Genomic DNA, 17,786 nt, shown 5'->3' with positions numbered 1-17,786 from the left:
TAGATCATCATGTTTAGTTTTGCATCTTTACCTAACATAATTTGATTTCTACAGTGATTTATTTACAGAGATAATTGTACAAAATAAATGTTTGGTTTCTTAAAGACTCAAACATACACACCAAAGAAGAAGAAGAGGAGGAGGAAAGAGGAAGAGGAGCAAGAGGAGGAAGAGCAGGAGGAGAAGGAGAATAAAAAAACAAAAAAGAACTATAAAGTGACTAAGAACATACAGCACCTTCAAATATTTATCTGCAAATTTAGTGTGCAATTTCAAAAACACATACTACTTAAATTCTAATTGCAATGCTACCTTTACAGTGATATACTTGAGAAAGCTAAAATCAGCTCCAACCTGATTGTATGCCTCAATTCCCATTTCCACATTCAGTGATTTATGTTGATACTTTGAGGTATTTGCCTCTACATAAAGTACTTTACTGTTCCCCAGACTGGATGCTAAATATTTACTGGCCTAACACTACCCTTAACCAGGACAGGATTTTGTTTTATCTGCATTTGTTTGATTTTTAATTAAAAGCATTTTGTAATCTGAGCCTCTAGATGCTTAGATATAGTATAACTTTAGGAAGGGATTTTTTTTCTGTAACTGAGAAATGTAATTAAATGTATTTAATTAATGTAATTAATTAATAAATGAAATTAATTAATTAATTAATGATGACAGCAAACACATAACTGTGAGTCTCTATTCTGAGCACTTTATATGGATTTACTCATTAAATACTTATAACAGCCCTGACAGCAGAGAGAAATAGAAAAGAGTCAGGGGCAGATACAGTGCCAAGGCCAAGTCCCCAGTGACCTACTTCCTTCAGCAATGCTCCACCTGCTTATCATTTTCACTACCTTCCACTAAGTGCAATCCAATTATTAATCCATCACAAGAATTAGTGCACTGAGGAAGTCAGAGCCCTCATTGTTCCACCTTTCACCTCTGAACTTGCTACATTTCCTAATACATGAGTTTCTGGGGACACATTTCAGATCTAAAAGCATAAAAGAACTATTATCATTCCCACTTTACAAATGAAGAAACTGAGACATACATATTTAGCTTTCCAAAAGTCAAACTGCTACTAATGGAGAGAGCCAGCATTTAAACTAAGAAAGTCTTGAGCATTATACTATGCTACCTCTCAAAAGAATATAAAACATCTCTCAATTCGGGGTGTCTTACATTGAAGCTAAATATTACAGCTAAGAACATGAATCTTTTTCCCCTGAAACTCTTTACAAAACTGATGTTCCTCCAATGTCAGTTTGTTCCAGTATTCCCCCCTCACTCATGTCACTTAGTTAACCTTAAAAAGCTCATGTTTTGGAAGATTCAGAGGTGGGGCTTTGGGGCAATAATAATAAAATGTCATCAGAACATTAATCCATTTGACAGATTTATCATTTGAATAAACAATTGTGTGGTAACTATAGGCTGATGGGGCATGGCTGCCTACAATTTCCACTCAATAGTTTCTTCAAATTATGAGGTTATTTTGCCCTTGGGGCTATACCTTCATGCATGAACTTTCTCTGTCTCTCTGACTCTCTCCTGCACACACATTCAATCCTGTCCCCCCGCCCCTTTTCTCCCTCTCTGCTTTCTGGCTGTCATAAATTGAGCAGCTTTTCTCCTCCACCACCCTTCCATCAAGACGTTCTGCCTTAGGTCAGGTCCAGAAGAATAGAGTTGGCTGATCTTGGACTGAATCTTTGAAGTTATGAAGCCCAACTTTTCCTTCTCTAAATTGTTGTTGTCAGGTACTTGGGTCACAGCAATGAAAAGCTGACTAACACATAAGGAAATAATTTAAGATTATGGAAATATATCACTCCTTATAAAATTTCCACCCACTAGTTTTAGAATCCACTGATAATTCTTTAACCCCCTCATTCTTTCTATATTGCTTATAATGTAAGGAAAATTTTTCCTTCCTTCCCATTCATTTATGCAGTTATTGTCATTAACAATAATCAATAATAGTAAATGATATTACTGTAAATACCATGTAACACATTTACTTATTAAATTTTTACTTATTTATTAAAACAATATCATATTTATTTTACTTTATTCAATGAGCAAAAACCTATTAATATAATTATTTATAACAATGCCCAAATTGCCTCATATTTTGTCAATAGAAGCCCTTTTATAATTTTTTTCTTTTTACATATAACAATTATATATATTCATAGAGTAGAGGTGATATTTCAATAATGCTTATAGTATTTACAGATTGAATAAAAAATTAGAATTTCCATATCCTTATTACCAGATGCCTCACAAAAAAAAGATATCCAGATGCCAAATAATTATATGAAAAGATGATCTACACCACATGCCATCAGTGAAATGTAAATTCAAATAGGAATAGGGTATCATTGCACACCCCTAGAATGACCAATTATAAAACATTGACATCAAATACTGGCTAGGTTGTGGGGCAATATGAAATGATGCAGCTGTGTTGGAAAACCTTTTGAGAGCTTCTTCCAATATCAAGCATCTTCCCACCATAGGATTCTCTGGTTGCAATCCTTTATACAAAGGAGTTGAAAATGTATATTCTTCATGCAAAAACCAAGAATGGTTATAACAGCTTTATTCATAATTGCTAAAACTTAGAAGCAACCAGAATGTTTTTCAGCAGGAAAATGAATAAATAATTGCAGTATATCAAGACGATGTAACATTATTTCACATTAAATAACATTATTTCACATTAAAAAGAAATGAGCTATCAAGGCATGAAAATATATAGAGGAATCTTAAATGCATATTACTAAATAAGTCAATCTAAAAAGTCTACATAATGTACGACTCCAGGAATATGATATTACGGAAAAGCTATGGAGAAAAAAATTCCCTGGGTTCCAGGAGCTAAGTGGGAGGGAAGGATTAAGAGAAAACTCAGAGGACTTCTAAGGTAGTAAAAATACTCTGTATGATATAATGGTAGAAACAAGTGTCATTATGCACTTGTCAAAACCCATAAGACATACAAAATAAAAAGTGAACCCTAATATACACTACGGACTTTGGGTGATGACGGTGTATCCATGTAGGTTCAACCATTATAAGAATTGTGTAACTCTGATGAGGCATGCTGAAAATGAAGAGAGCTAGGCATGTTTGAGGGAGGAACTATATGGGAACTACCTGTATCTTAATCCAATTTTGATGTAACCTGGAACTACTCTTAAAATTAATTCATTTTTTATGTTACTAAAAAAAGAAAAAAGTGGAGAATGCATATCAAATGCATATCACTAAGTGAAAGAATCATTCTGAAAAGCATACATAATTTATGATTCCAATAACTTGATACTCAAAAAAAAAATAACAGAGAGAGTAAAAAGATCGGTGGTTGTCTGGGGTTAGAGGAAAGAGAAGATTGAATATATGGAGCTCAGAAGCTTTTAGGGGAGTAAAAGTACTCTGATCATACGAGTGGACACATGTAATTATATATTAATCAAAAACTCAAAGATAATATAACACTGAGAGTCAACTCTAATGTAACCTATGAACTCTTGGTAATAATTATGTATCAGTGTACATAATCAATTGTACAAATGTTACACAGTGGTTTGTGATGTTGAAATTGTGATAGGTTGTATACAAAAGGAGTCAAGAGGGTCTATGCAAAAAATCTCTGCACTTTCTACTAAATTTTGCTATGAAACTAAAGCTCTACAAAAGCAAGCATATTTTTTAAAGGAAATAAAATCAAATTTCCCATGACCACTTATATTCACAAGACACAGGAATTATCTTCCTTTTGTGAACAAGTTTGTGTATTTACTGAAATATTTAACATCTTTTGAAAAGTACACAACTATAATAATATACTTTTTAGGTCATCAGCAATTCAATTCAAATCAAAGTGTTTTCTAACACTAATTATAGCTGCTGGGTTTACTCAATTTAGCTCCAAAATGAATCTAGATACACAAGGGCCTGCAGAACCTGATAAACATAAATTAATGAGTGACATTGAAAAGCTTCCAAGAGAGATGTGATTCAAGGAAACATGAGCTTACTTATTACTTACTCCATGTCCAGAGCACCGTTGTGCACAAGTCTTTGCACTTTCCTTAATCATTCTTGATTCCACGCATACACGGTTTACACAAATCTAAAAAAAAAAACCCACATACAAAGAGATTTCCAATTCTGAGGGAGGGGCCCAGCCATCATAGCATTAAAATTAATTACATAAGAAAATCTGAATTTTGCTATAAATTTCCCCCTAAACACTACTTTTGCAGCATTCCTCAAATTTTGATAAGTTGTATTTTCATTTTCATTTAGTATTAAGTATTTTAATTATTTTAAAATTTCTCTCGAGAATTCTTCTTTGATCTATGTAATACTTAGAACTGCACTGATTAATCACCAAGTATTTGAAGTATTTGAGGATTTTCCAGGTAACTTCAATGCAGTCTATGGATTTGGGAAGATAATGATGAGACAATATAGGCTTATCAAGTGTAAAAAATATATTGCTCTAGTGTGGTAGTGGGTAGAGAGGAAAGGGTACAAAAAGAATATGGGAACACTCTCTGCCTCCACTAAATTTTGCTGTGAATCTAACCTGCACTAAAATATAAAACGGATTATTTTAAATAAATAATTTTTTTAATGATTCAAGGCAGAGCTGGAGTTGTAGCTTAGTGGTAGAGCACTTGCCTAGCCCATGTGAGGCACTGGGTTGGATCCTCAGCACCACATAAAAATAAATAAATAAAATAAAGGTATTGTGTCCACTTATAACTAAAAATATACATATATATTTTAAAAATGATTCAAGGCAAAAATAGGAGATTTTAATTAAACAAAATTGGTCATAACAAAATTACCATAATCAGAGAAAACATATCTCATTAAAATTCCATGAAATCTAACAAAACTCTTTGTGAGTACACAAATTAAAAAAAAAAAAAACCTCGTACTTATTACATGTATCAAAATTTTTCATGGAAAGAAAATAAATTTAATATAACTATGGTATGTGTATAGTTTTCATAATATATAAACTATTATTATAAAATCCTAAATATTTAATAACATAATAGATATTTTAATTAAAATATATTATTCTCATGGAATGTAATAAAAATCCATAGTTAATTATATTAGAATATAATAACCAGAGGAATAAAGATATATTCTTAACTCAATTACTTGTAGAAATCTCAACTTCACTAAGTTGTAGTTTTCTTACCTAAACATAATACTTTTTTCTTAAAAAACAAAAAAAAGAGCAAAGTTATTTTAGAAAACATAAGTAGCATTTAAGTTTGTTTCCAGAGTGAAAATGAGATAATACTTGTGAAAATTATTACCTTTTAAACATTAAATCACAGTACAACTCCCTACAAAGAAATACCTTCACAAAACCTCTTCCAAAGCCAGAAATTTGTTTTGAACATTTAATGTATTGAGACTTCTCTCTAGTCCTTGGCAATGAAGGTATATATAACAACTCCTTTTTGTTTTTCTTCTCCAAATAATTAGTTTACTTAGCACTAATTAGCAAATGAAAACTTAAAACTCAATAAAATATTGATTAAAGTAATAAATAAGACTATGTAGTTTTAAAAACTATGTTAAATCATTTACCCTCTCAGTATCACAATGAGCACCATTTCTGACTTCAAATGGGTCTTTTGCTGTATCACCAGTGTCCACAGATATACATACACTCTGTCGTACAAAAGCATAAATCACAGAAGCATTGTCTCGATGGTAAGGAGTGTGAAAAGGATAAGTACAAATTAATCTTCCACATATGAGATTCCTGCAAACATAGTAAAATGATATGCTTATTAGGCATTAGCCATTAATTAGAAATTCTTTGGATTGGCTTTCTTTAATCAAAAAAAATGGCTATGGCAATGTGCTTAAAGAAAATCTAATGGGCTGGTATTAAAAAAAAAAAGTTAAAAAAGTATAAATCCATTGATCCGAACTTATCTATCAGTGACCCTAATGGTAGTTAATTCACTGTGTCTAATGTGCATTTACTGTCAAACAATCAATTTACTGCAACATTTTCTATCCCTGTGTAGAGGGATAGAGTGGTGAGTAACTTTGTTACCTCTACTTTTTTTTTTTAAAGAGAAAGAGAGAGGAGAGAGAGAGAGAGAGAGAGAGAGAGAGAGAGAGAGAGAGAGAGAGAATTTTTTAATATTCATTTTCTAGTTTTCGGTGGACACAACATCTTTGTTGGTATGTGGTGCTGAGTATCGAACCCAGGCCGCACGCATGCCAGGCGAGCCCGCTACCGCTTGAGCCACATCCCCAGCCCCACCTCTACGTTTAAGAACCTCTTATTCTGATATCAAATGTGATACAAATATCATTAAAACTTCTCCAAATAAAACAAATGCATATAGAAATATAATATAAGAATCATTCTCACTTAGCAGTTATGGAAAAATTCATAAGAAATATGCCATCTGGGATGAATAAGTTATTTCTAAACAAAAGTAACAGCATAAGCAAATCAAGGAAACATAAAACTAATGTTTACTAATTTACAAATTCTATGTCTGTAGGAGTATCTTTGCTACCTACTACAACTATGTGCAGTATCTGGCACATAGTATGCAACTAATAAATATTTTGTTAAAAAACTCATGACTAAAACATCAAAGAGCTAAATCTTCAGAATCAGGAGAAACTGAACTTAATTTAGCAGTCTTCATTTTGGGAAAGCAAACAAGTGAATGGGGATGCTATTTTTATGAAAAAAAGATGAGTAAGTCTGAAGAGGAAAGGTACAAATGAGTATAATTAATTTTGATTTTAATTTTATATTATATTTAGGAGCTTAGTGATCATCCACATATAATGTTTAAAAATTACATGAAATTTTAGCCTGTCAAACAAGAATGATATCAGGCCTGCAGATATGAGGTTGAGGAGAAATAAAAACAAAAAAGGAAACTTATAGAACATAAAATGTCATTAATATTTGTACAGCATACCTCCATCCACAGAACTTAAACTTTTGTTTTTCAAGACCACAGTTCCCAAACCTATCTGTTTGACCTTGTATTTCTTCATAACACGCAAATGGAGCATTTTTTGAACCTATCAAGTGAGAAATATATTTGGTTTGAAACATATTTGTTTTTCACTTCCTTCATGTCCTCATATAGAATATATTTTCTTTGGGTTTTTTCCTCCATTATTATCTAGTTCACAAGTTTTCCTAGTGAGGTTTCAGGGAAAGAGAAAGGAGTACAGTGAAAAGCAATGTTTATGGTTACTACTCCTTTTGATTCATTTATTCATTTATATCACAAAACATTATATAGGGGAAGAAAGAGTTACCAAGAGTTTTTTGAGAAAAAGACAATAGAGAGATAATACCAAAAAAAACTATACTTTTTCTGCATTATTAGGGAGAAGTAATAAAGAGTCAGGTTCATAATAAATAAATGAGGTTTATTCAATTAGAAATAACTTTACTGTATTTTCAAGTAGTCTAAACTGAAGATACCAAAATACCAGCCTATATATTAACCTATTTTTCCTTCATGATTTTGTTGGATTTTTTATTCCTGCATTAAAAAAAATCAAAGACCTAGCAGGTTAAAAAAATATCCATTTACTTTGCTTATTGTGGTACCAGGAAATGAATCCCAGGCCTTGTATATGTTAGGCAAGCAATTTACTACTGAGCTACATCCTCATCTCTAATACTCATTTATTTTATTCATTCTAATTAGTTATATATGACAGCAGAATGCATTTCAATTCATATTACATAAATAGAGCACAATTTTTCATGTCTCTGGTTGAACACAATGTGGAGTCACACCATTCATGTCTTCATACATGTAACTAGGATAATGATGTCCATCTCATTCCACCATCTTTCTTACCCCCATGCCCCCTCCCTTACCCTCCTTCTTCTTCTATCTAAAGTTTGTCTATTCCTCCCATGACCCCCACATCCCCATTAAGAATTACCATCCTTATATCAGAGAAGAAATTTAGCATTTGGTTGTTTTGGGATTGGCTTATTTCACTTAGCATTATATTTTCCAACTCCATCCATTACCTGCAAATGCCATGATGGTATTCTCTTTTAATTCTGAGTAATATTCCATTGAGTCTAATACCCACTTATTATCAGGCAGTTTCTGTGGATCAAAAATCCACAAAGTATAAGGTCTGTGCATGTTCTCATTAGATTGAAATCAAGGTATATGCTTGGAATGCAGTGTCATCTGAGCTTGAAGTTCCCTTATGAGCTTACTGGTTGTTGGTAGAATTTAGAATCCTGCAGTTGCAAGTCTAAGGCCCCTATTTTCTTACTAGTTGTCACTGATTGCTTCTGATTCTTTGAAACTCCTCTCACATCCTAGTCATTACTTCCTTCTAAATAAGCAGGAGTATCTCTCTGAAATCTACCATCTATTAAGGGATCACATCATACATCCAGACCTATACAGTATAAAGTTAATTGATTATGGACATTAATTACACCTTCAAAATACTTTCACTTAGATTTCTATTTGTTCTGTGGCTTGGGATTCAAGCAGTGAGAATACTGCTGTTCAGCAAGGTGGGTAAAAAAGGGATTTCACTAAAATTCAATATTGGACAGAGTCTCAGAGACAAAGAAATATGGCTACAATCAACAAAGAACAAGTAGTACATTGGAGCCAAGTCAGTTATGGATGCGGCAGTAGCACTGATTCACCACAGAGGGGAGGGATAACACAGAAAGAAAAACACAATGGACAGATTGCTCATGAAAAAAACCTATAGATCAGAAAAGCAGCCTGAACTTAGCTGGTCCAAAGATTGCACAACGAACTGGCATTTGAAAAGTGCTCTGTATTTCTCAACTGGCTAGTGGAGAGGTGAGGTGGAGCCATCTGGAGGAGGCCATGCTGCAGCTTGATGCTTTAGGAGCCCAAAAGATCATGGCAAACATTGATGAACTGTTCAAGCAAGTGCCTAACATGTGACCTAGGGTGTACCTAGTAGAATGTGAGTGAAACAGGCACAAAGAAGATTGTACCAAGGGTGATTCAAGTCAGAAACAATGAAGGGGAAACAAATCATAGCAACAACCAATGCCATCAATATATAGCATTAAAATAAATGCCTGGTGCCTACTATGACAGCTACAACACTAATTCTCATAAAATGAGAAATGATGGAGTCAGCAATTGCCAGGAGAAAAAAAAATAATAATAATAATAATAACTGTAAATTAGATTGACTTACTCTCCTTCGAGTCTGGCATCTCACATAATCAACTGAAGACACTCAGGAAACTGAACAGGTGAGTATGAATACACTTTGAGACTAAGCCTAGGAAGGCTGTATTCATGGGCAACAGAATGTGTGGAAGATTGACTCCTCTGCCCCTTGAGTAAAATTCCTGGGAGGCTCCTGAGCTCAAGACTCTTAGCAGAGATCAGCATCTGCCTGGCACTAGGAAAGTGTTGATACCACCCAACAGATCCACTAAGGCCTGATTATACCTATCTAAAACCCAGATGACAGAATTTCCCTCATAGAACTCTGAAACAGTCCCACCCAGGAGTGCATCAATCTGTTCTGTGAAGACAAAACTCCAACTGACAGTACTTCTTATTCCATCCTACCTTTTACTGGTGACAAGGAAAGCTGAGAGCTATTTCAATCAGCTTCACTTTTAGACCATTCCAACTGGCAGCTCAGGGAGCAACAGAAAAGAAGAAGGAGTCAACAATCCCCAGTCTTAGAAGACAAACTGTCCCCCTCCTCTTCCAGCCCCTCCCCCTCTATCATTCTCTTTCTCTCTCTCTTTCTCTCTCTCTCTCTCTCTCTCTCTCTCTCTCTCTCTCTCTCTCTGTACATAGCCCAAGAAGAAATAGAAAGAAGGACAGTTGGGCATAGACAGTGACTTTCCATTCTCATCAACTGTTTTGAACATTTCAGTGGAGACGATTCTTCATGTTTCATTAAGAATCTTTTTACCATAGACCTGAACAGAGATCAGGAAATAGAGGAAAGGGATTAAGGGAGAGAGAGGTGGGATGGAAATGGGGAAGAACAGTGTAATAAGTTTCACCAAACTTTCCTATATACACATATGAATATACCACAGTGACTCTCACCTTCATGTATATCCAAGGCACCAATTTTAAAATAATAATAATAAATAAATACAAGAAAAATCAGTAAAGGAAAGGGAACAGAGAAGACAAAAAGGGAGGAAAAGGAGAAGTACTGGGGACTATACTAGAGTTAATTATATTCCATTCTTATATAATTATGTCACAATGAACCCCTAAGATTATGTATAACTAAAATGAGCTAAAAAGTAAAATAAAATGGAATAATTTTTCCTTTTTTTCTTTCATTTTGTTTCTTTCCCTTTTTCGTGCGTGTGTGTGTGTGTGTGTGTGTGTGTGTGTTCTTCCTGTGCTGTTTGGTTCTGGATATTTATATATTTACATACATTTCTATTTTCTCCTTCATAGCATTTTTTTTAAATGACAGTTATTTTTCCTTGCCTTGTTTTTGAAGTTTGCAGGTTTGGGTTGGTTTATTTTGGTTTTGTTCTACTTTTGTTTGTTTGCTGTGTTTTTCTTTCTCTCCTTTGTCCACTTAACACCAAATTCTCCTCTTCTATCTTTGTCTCTCCCTTTACTTTGTTTTACCTATCTTTTCTCCTCTACCTTTCTAATCATGACTTACCATATCTCTTCTGCATCCTCACTATATTCATATTTTGAAATTCTAAATTCTATTCTTGGGCACAGATGAGAGTTGGAGCTGCACGGTGCTTGACGCAGAACACAGAAGATTTGTTTGCGAGTCACCAGGCCGAGCTCTGGACAAAGCACAAGGTCACCCCAGCACCCCTCACCTTACCAAACACCCTACTCGGGGAAACAGATGGAATCCATCTTGGAAAACCTTACTCGCCATCAATTGGTGGGCGTGGCTACCAAGGCAGTTCTGCAGCTGATTAGATACCTGGTTTCCAACTTCCCCACCCCCAGATGTGATAACTCAAAATTTTTCTCACAAGCTTTTGGGGGGTGTAGCTATCAACGAAGAACAGCAACTGTACAGGCACCTGGTTTCTATCTCAGACACTAAGAGTAGGGAGGTTCCAGGTGGAAGCTTAAGTCCTCTCACACTGGCTACCTTCACCACCCTGAGCACAGAGACTCAAGCCAGGAATAGACAACTCCACCTACGGGAAGAAAAGAAAACAGAGTTCTGAGAGACTTTTTTTTTTTTTTTTTGCTTTCTTTTCTTCTCTCTCTCTTCATATCCATTTTCCTTTACCCTTCCCATTCTGGTCCTCAAAACATCAACATATGTGAAACCAAGAACTTTGCATGAAACAGGACTTTAACAACTGAATCACCAGAATAATATAATATAGAGGAATTGCATATGCCCCACCTCCCCCCTTTTTTTCTTCTTATTTTCTTTCTCCTTCACTCTTTTTTGTTTCTTTCCTTGTTATTTTTTTCCTTCTTCCTCCCTATATTCCACCTTAAACCCCCTAACTTTTACTATTTATACATAGGGTAAGTTTCTAAATACAGATACGAGTTTGAATTCATACATTCTTCTGTAAATTACCCGTGTCTATTCATAAGAGCTCTCCTCCAAAGTTGCTAAGTTAGATTAACCCCATACCCTTACTCCTTTCCCCCTGAACATAACACCCTTTGCCTGACCCTCAGTACTCTATACACCACCAAAAATGGAATGCCTTTTATGAAACTAATGACTATATTTTAAATAATAATTGAAGCCAACATCTGTAGACATAGAGTCTAACTATAAGTGCATTAATAATGAAAACTTGCGCATAGAGGATGTCCTATTGATATTGGGAACTGTTAACATTGTCTTTCTTCACAAAAGAGAGATTTTGGAACTATACAAGAGCAATATAAATATAGAGAGGAAAATCATTAACACAACAGTTACACAAAGCTGGAAAGGAACATGAGCAGTATGAAAAGACAAGGAAAGAAAGGACCAAAACAATACAGGACAAGTCAACATTAGAAGAGGTAACATCTGCAGCAGAAGGAATGTCAGATAAAGATTTCAGGATATACATGCTTCAGATGATCTGGAGTCTCAAGGAAGACATTATACAGCAAATTCAGACAATGAAAGATCATTTTGATAATGAATTACATAAACAAATCCAAGAAGCAAAAGATCAACTCTACAAGGAGCTAGAGATTATACAAAAAACAAACAGAAATCCTGGAAATGAAGGAAATAAAAAACCAAATTAAAAACTCAAATGAGAGTATCACCAGCAGAGTAGAACACTTAGAAAACAGAACATCAGACAACAAAGACAAAGTATATCATCTCAAAAAGAATGTAGATAGCTCAGTGAGACTGATAAGAAACCACAACAGAACATCCAAGAAATATGGGATAGCATAAAGAGACCAAACTTAAAAGTTATTGGGATACTGGAAGGCATAGAGGTCCAAACCAAAGGAATGAGCAATCTGTTCAATGAAATAATATTAGAAAACTTCTCAGACTTGAAAAATGAAACAGAAATCCAAATCCTAGAAGCCTACAGTATGCCAAATGTGCAAAATCACAAGAGATCTACACCAAGACACATTATAATGAAGATGCCCAACGTATAGAATAAGGAGAGAATTTTAAAAGCAACAAGAGAAAGAAAGCAGATTACATTTAGGGGTAAACCAATCGGGTTAATGGCTGATCTTTCAACACAGACCCTGAAAGCTAGAAGATCCTGGAACAACATATTTCAAACACTGAAAGATAATGGGTTCCAACCAAGAATCTTGTATCCAGCAAAATTAAGCTTCAGGATTGAAGATGAAATAAAAACCTTCCACAATAAACAAAAGTTAAAAGAATTTGCAGCTAGAAAACCAGCACTGCAAAACACCCTTGGCAAAACATTACATGAAGAGGAAATTAAAAATAACAATGAAAACCAATAGTGGGAGATAGTACAGTAAAGGAAAAACTAATCAAAGGGGAAAAACAAGTCATGTTAAATAACAAATAAACAAATATGGCTGGAAGTACAAACTATATCTCAATAGTAACCCTAAATGTTAATGCCTTAAACTCACCAATCAAAAGACATAGGCTAGTAGACTGGATTTTAAAAAAAGATCCAACAATATGCTGCCTACAAGAGACTCATCTGATAGGAAAAGACATACACAGAATGAAGGTGAAAGGTTGGGAAAAATAATACCACTCATATGGACCTCAGAAGCAAGCAGGTGTGTCCATACTCATAACAAATAAAATAGACTTCAAGCCAAAGTTAATCAAAAGGGATAAAGAAGGACACTACATACTGCTCAAGGAAACCATACACCAACAAGACATAACAATCATTAATATATATGCCTCAAACACTGGTGCAGCTATGTTCATCAAAAAAAATCTTCTCCAGTTCAAGAGTCAAATATACCACAACATGATAATCATGAGTGATTTTAACACACCTCTCTCACCACTGTACAGATCTTCCAAACAAAAATTGAATAAAGAAATTATAGAACTCAATAACACAATTAATAACTTAGACTTAATTGATGTATATAGAATATACCACCCAACATCAAGTGGATACACTTTTTTTCTTAGCAGTACATGGATCCTTCTCAAAAATAGACCATATATTATGTCACAGGGCAAATACAAAGGAGTGGAGATACTACCATGCATTTTATCTGATCATTATGGAATGAAATTGGAAATCAATGATAAAATAAGGAAGAAAAATCCCTAAATCACATGGAGAATGAACAATATGCTACTGAATGAACAATGGGTTACAGAAGACATCAAAGAGGAAATTAAAAAATTCTTGGAGGTAAATGAAAACTCAGACACAGCATATTGAAATCTCTGGGACACTATGAAAGCAGTACTAAGAGGAAAATTCATTTCATGGAATTCATTTCTTAAAGGAAGAAAAATCCAACAAATAAATGACCTCACACTATATCTCAAAGCCCTAGAAAAAGAAAAACAAATCAGCAGCAATGCAGAAGGCAAGAAATAATTAAAATCAGAGCTGAAATCAATGAAATCGAAACAAAAACAATTGAAAAAATAGACAAAACTAAAAGTTGGTTCTTTGAAAAAATAAATAAGATTGACAGACCCTTAGCCATGCTAATGAAGAGAAGAAGAGAGAGAAACCAAATTACTAGCATACGGGATGAAAAAAGGCAATTTCACAACAGACACTACAGAAATACAGAAGATAATTAGAAATTATTTTGAACACTTAAACTCTAATAAAATAGAAGACAGTGAAGGCATCAATAAATTCCTTAAGTCATATGATCTGCCCAGATTGAGTCAGGAAGATATACACAACTTAAACAGACCAATATCAAGTGAGGAAATAGAAGAAGCCATCAAAAGCTTACCAACAAAGAAAAGCCCAAGACCAGATAGATACACAGCTGCGTTCTACAAGACCTTTAAAGAACACCTAATACCAATATTCTTCAATCTCTTTTAGAAAATAGAAAAAAGAGGGAGTACATCCAAATTCATTCCACGAGGCCAACATCACCCTGATCCCAAAACCAGACAAAGACACTTCAAAGAAAGGAAACTTCAGACCAATATCTCTAATGAATATAGATGCAAAAATCCTCAATAAAATTCTGGCAAGTCGGATACAAAAACCTATCAAAAACGTCGTGCACCATGATCAAGTGAGATTCATCCCCAGGATGCAAGGCTGGTTCAATATACGAAAATCAATAAATATAATTCACCACATCAATAGACTTAAAGATAAGAACCATATGATCATCTCGATAGATGCAGAAAAAGCATTCGACAAAATATAGCATCCATTTCTGTTCAAAACACTAGAAAAACTAGGGATAATAGGAACTCACCTCAACATTGTAAAAGATATCTATGCTAAGCCTCAGGCCAGCATCATTCTAAATGGAGAAAAATTGAAGGCGTTCCCTCTAAAATCTAGAACAAGACAGGGATGCCCTTTCTCACCACTTCTATTCAACATAGTTCTGGAAGCACTAGCCAGAGGAATTAGACAGATGAAAGAAATCAAATGTATAACTATAGGAAAAAAAGAACTTAAACTAGCACTATTTACGGATGACATGATCCTATACCTAGAAGACCCAAAAGGTTCTACCAAGAAACTTCTAGAACTAGTAAATGAATTCAGCAAAGTGGCAGTATATAAAATCAAAACCCATAAATTAAAGGCATTCCTGTATATCAGCGACAAATCCTCTGAAATGGAAATGAGAAAAACTACCCCATTCACAATATCCTCAAAAAAATAAAATACTTGGGAATCAACTTTAGAAAAGAGGTGAAAGATCTATATGATGAAAACTACAGAACATTAAAGCAAGAAATAGAAGAAGACCTTAGAAGATAGAAAGATATACCTTGCTCATGGATAGGCAGAATTAATATTATTAAAATGGCCACATTACCAAAAGCACTTTACAGATTCAATGCAAAATCCCAATGGCATTCCTCACAGAAATAGAAAAAGCAATTAGGAAATTCATCTGGCAAAATAAGAGACCCAGAATAGCTAAAGCAATTTTAAGCAGGAAGAATGAAACAGGTGATATTGCTATACCAGATCTTAAACTATACTACAGAGCAATAGTAACAAAAACAGCATGGTATTGGCACCAAAACAGGCTGGTAGACCAATGGTACAGAATAGAGGACACAGAGACCAACCTACAAAATTACAACTACCTTATATTAGACAAAGGTGCTAAAAGCATGCAATGGAGAAAGGATAGCATCTTCAACAAATGGTGCTGGAAAAACTGGAAATCCATATGCAAGAAAATGAAATTGAATCCCTTTCTCTCACCATGCACAAAAGTTAACTCAAAATGGATCAAGAATCTAGGAATCAAATCAGAGACTCTATGTCTAATACAAGAAAAAGTTGACCCTAATCTCCATCACATGGGGTCAAGCCCCAAATTCCTTAATAAGACACCTATAGCACATGAATCAAAACCAAGAATCAACAAATGAATTCAAACTAAAAGTTTTTTCTCAGCAAGAGAAATAATATGTGAGGTGAATAGGAAGCCTACATCCCGGGAACAAATTTTTACCCCTCACACATCAGACAGAGCCCTAATCTCTAGGGTATACAAAGAATTCAAAAAGTTAAATTTAAAAAAAAAACCGAATAACCCAATCAACAAATGGGCCAAGGACCTGAACAGACACTTCGCAGAGGAGGACATACAATCAATCAACAAGTACAGGAAAAAATGCTCACCATCTCTAGCAATCAGAGAAATGCAAATTAAAACTACTCTAAGATACCATCTCACTCCAGTAATGACGGCAGCCATTATGAAGTCAAACAACAAGTGTTGGAGAGGATGCAGGGACACTCCTACACTGCTGATGGGACTGCAAATTGGTGCAGCCAATTTGGAAAGCAGTATGGAGATTCCTTGTAAAACTGGAAATGGATCCACCATTTGACCCAGCTATTCCTCTTCTCGGACTATAACCAAAGACTTAAGTGAAGTTAGCCAATCCCTAAAAAACAAATGCTGAATGTCTTCTCTGATATAAGGGGGTGACTCAAAATGGGGTAGGGAGGAAGAGCATGAGAAGAAAATTACCACTAAATAGGGAAGAAAGGTGGGAGGGAAAGGAAAGGAGAAGGGGAATTCACAGAAGATGGAAGGAGACCCTCGTTGTTATACAGAATACATGTATGATGATGTGAGAAAAAAAAAAAGAAGTGTGTCACATTATATTGGGTAGAGAGAAGTGATGGGAGGGAGGGGAGAGGAAGGAGGGAATAGAAGGACAGCAGAATAAAATAGACATTATTATTGCTGTGGGTATATACATGACTGTATGACCAATGTGATTCTGCAACCTGTACACTCAGAAAAATGAGAAATTCTACCCCATTTGATTCAAATGTATGTCAAGATGATTGTACTGTCATGTGTAACTAATTAAAACAAATTTAAAAATTAAATGCAAAAACGTTACTTTATAATAAATTTCTCTTCATAAATATTAGGTTTGAATTCTCATAATTTTATAAGATGTATGAAGAAATTGGAGAATAATTTAGTCCATAGTCCCAAATAATAAATACCTTGGTCAAAGGAAATTGCAAAAAGTAAAAAAATAAATAAATAAAAATAAATTCTATTCTGCCTTCCTTTTACAGTTTATTTTCTCTTAATGAACTGTATTTCTACTATATTTTGGAACTATTTGGTTTACATAACTTCTTTCCCCACCATTCATATTGCTGTGATTATTAGTGCTGTGGACCACATAGTTGACTCCTGCTGTTTATTTCATTGTGATATCTAGTTCACAGTTATTGTGCATGCTGTTGTCAATTGCTGACCCCACCATTCCTGTTTTTATGGTAGTGTTATAGATGTCATAGTAGGCATCAAGTATTTATTTTATCTCTGTGAGGTCCTAGGAAGCTACAGAGAAACTATAAGCTCAACATCTCTCAAAATAAGTCACACAATGATCAACAAATACATGAAAATCACTAAACACTGCTAATCATCAGGGAAATGAAACTCAAACCACAAAGAGATATCACATCACCCAGTAAGAATGTCTATTATCAAAGAGACTAAAAATAACAAGTGCTAAGGAGGATAAAGAGAATGGGAGCCCTTGCATGCTGTTGATTAGAATGTAAATTAGTACAGCCGCTATGG

The 17,786-nt window shown here is 34.4% G+C and overlaps 1 protein-coding gene across 1 annotated transcript in view; it reads right to left on the bottom strand.

Annotated features, from left to right (window-relative positions):
- The window catches only part of ADAM32 (ADAM metallopeptidase domain 32), a gene marked incomplete at both ends in the record, with an annotated part of 184,409 nt that overhangs the window by 13,508 nt on the left and 153,115 nt on the right, over positions 1–17,786 (bottom strand). The window contains 3 exons of the mRNA XM_081269654.1: positions 4,076–4,159; positions 5,647–5,824; positions 7,017–7,122. Of these exons, the coding sequence (XP_081125780.1) occupies positions 4,076–4,159; positions 5,647–5,824; positions 7,017–7,122 (368 nt within the window). The remainder of the gene's footprint in view (positions 1–4,075; positions 4,160–5,646; positions 5,825–7,016; positions 7,123–17,786) is intronic.

The sequence above is a fragment of the Spermophilus citellus genome (genome assembly GCF_964194105.1).
Source record: "Spermophilus citellus genome assembly, chromosome: 16".
NCBI lineage: Eukaryota > Metazoa > Chordata > Mammalia > Rodentia > Sciuridae > Spermophilus > Spermophilus citellus.
This window is presented reverse-complemented; position numbering and strand designations above follow the sequence as displayed.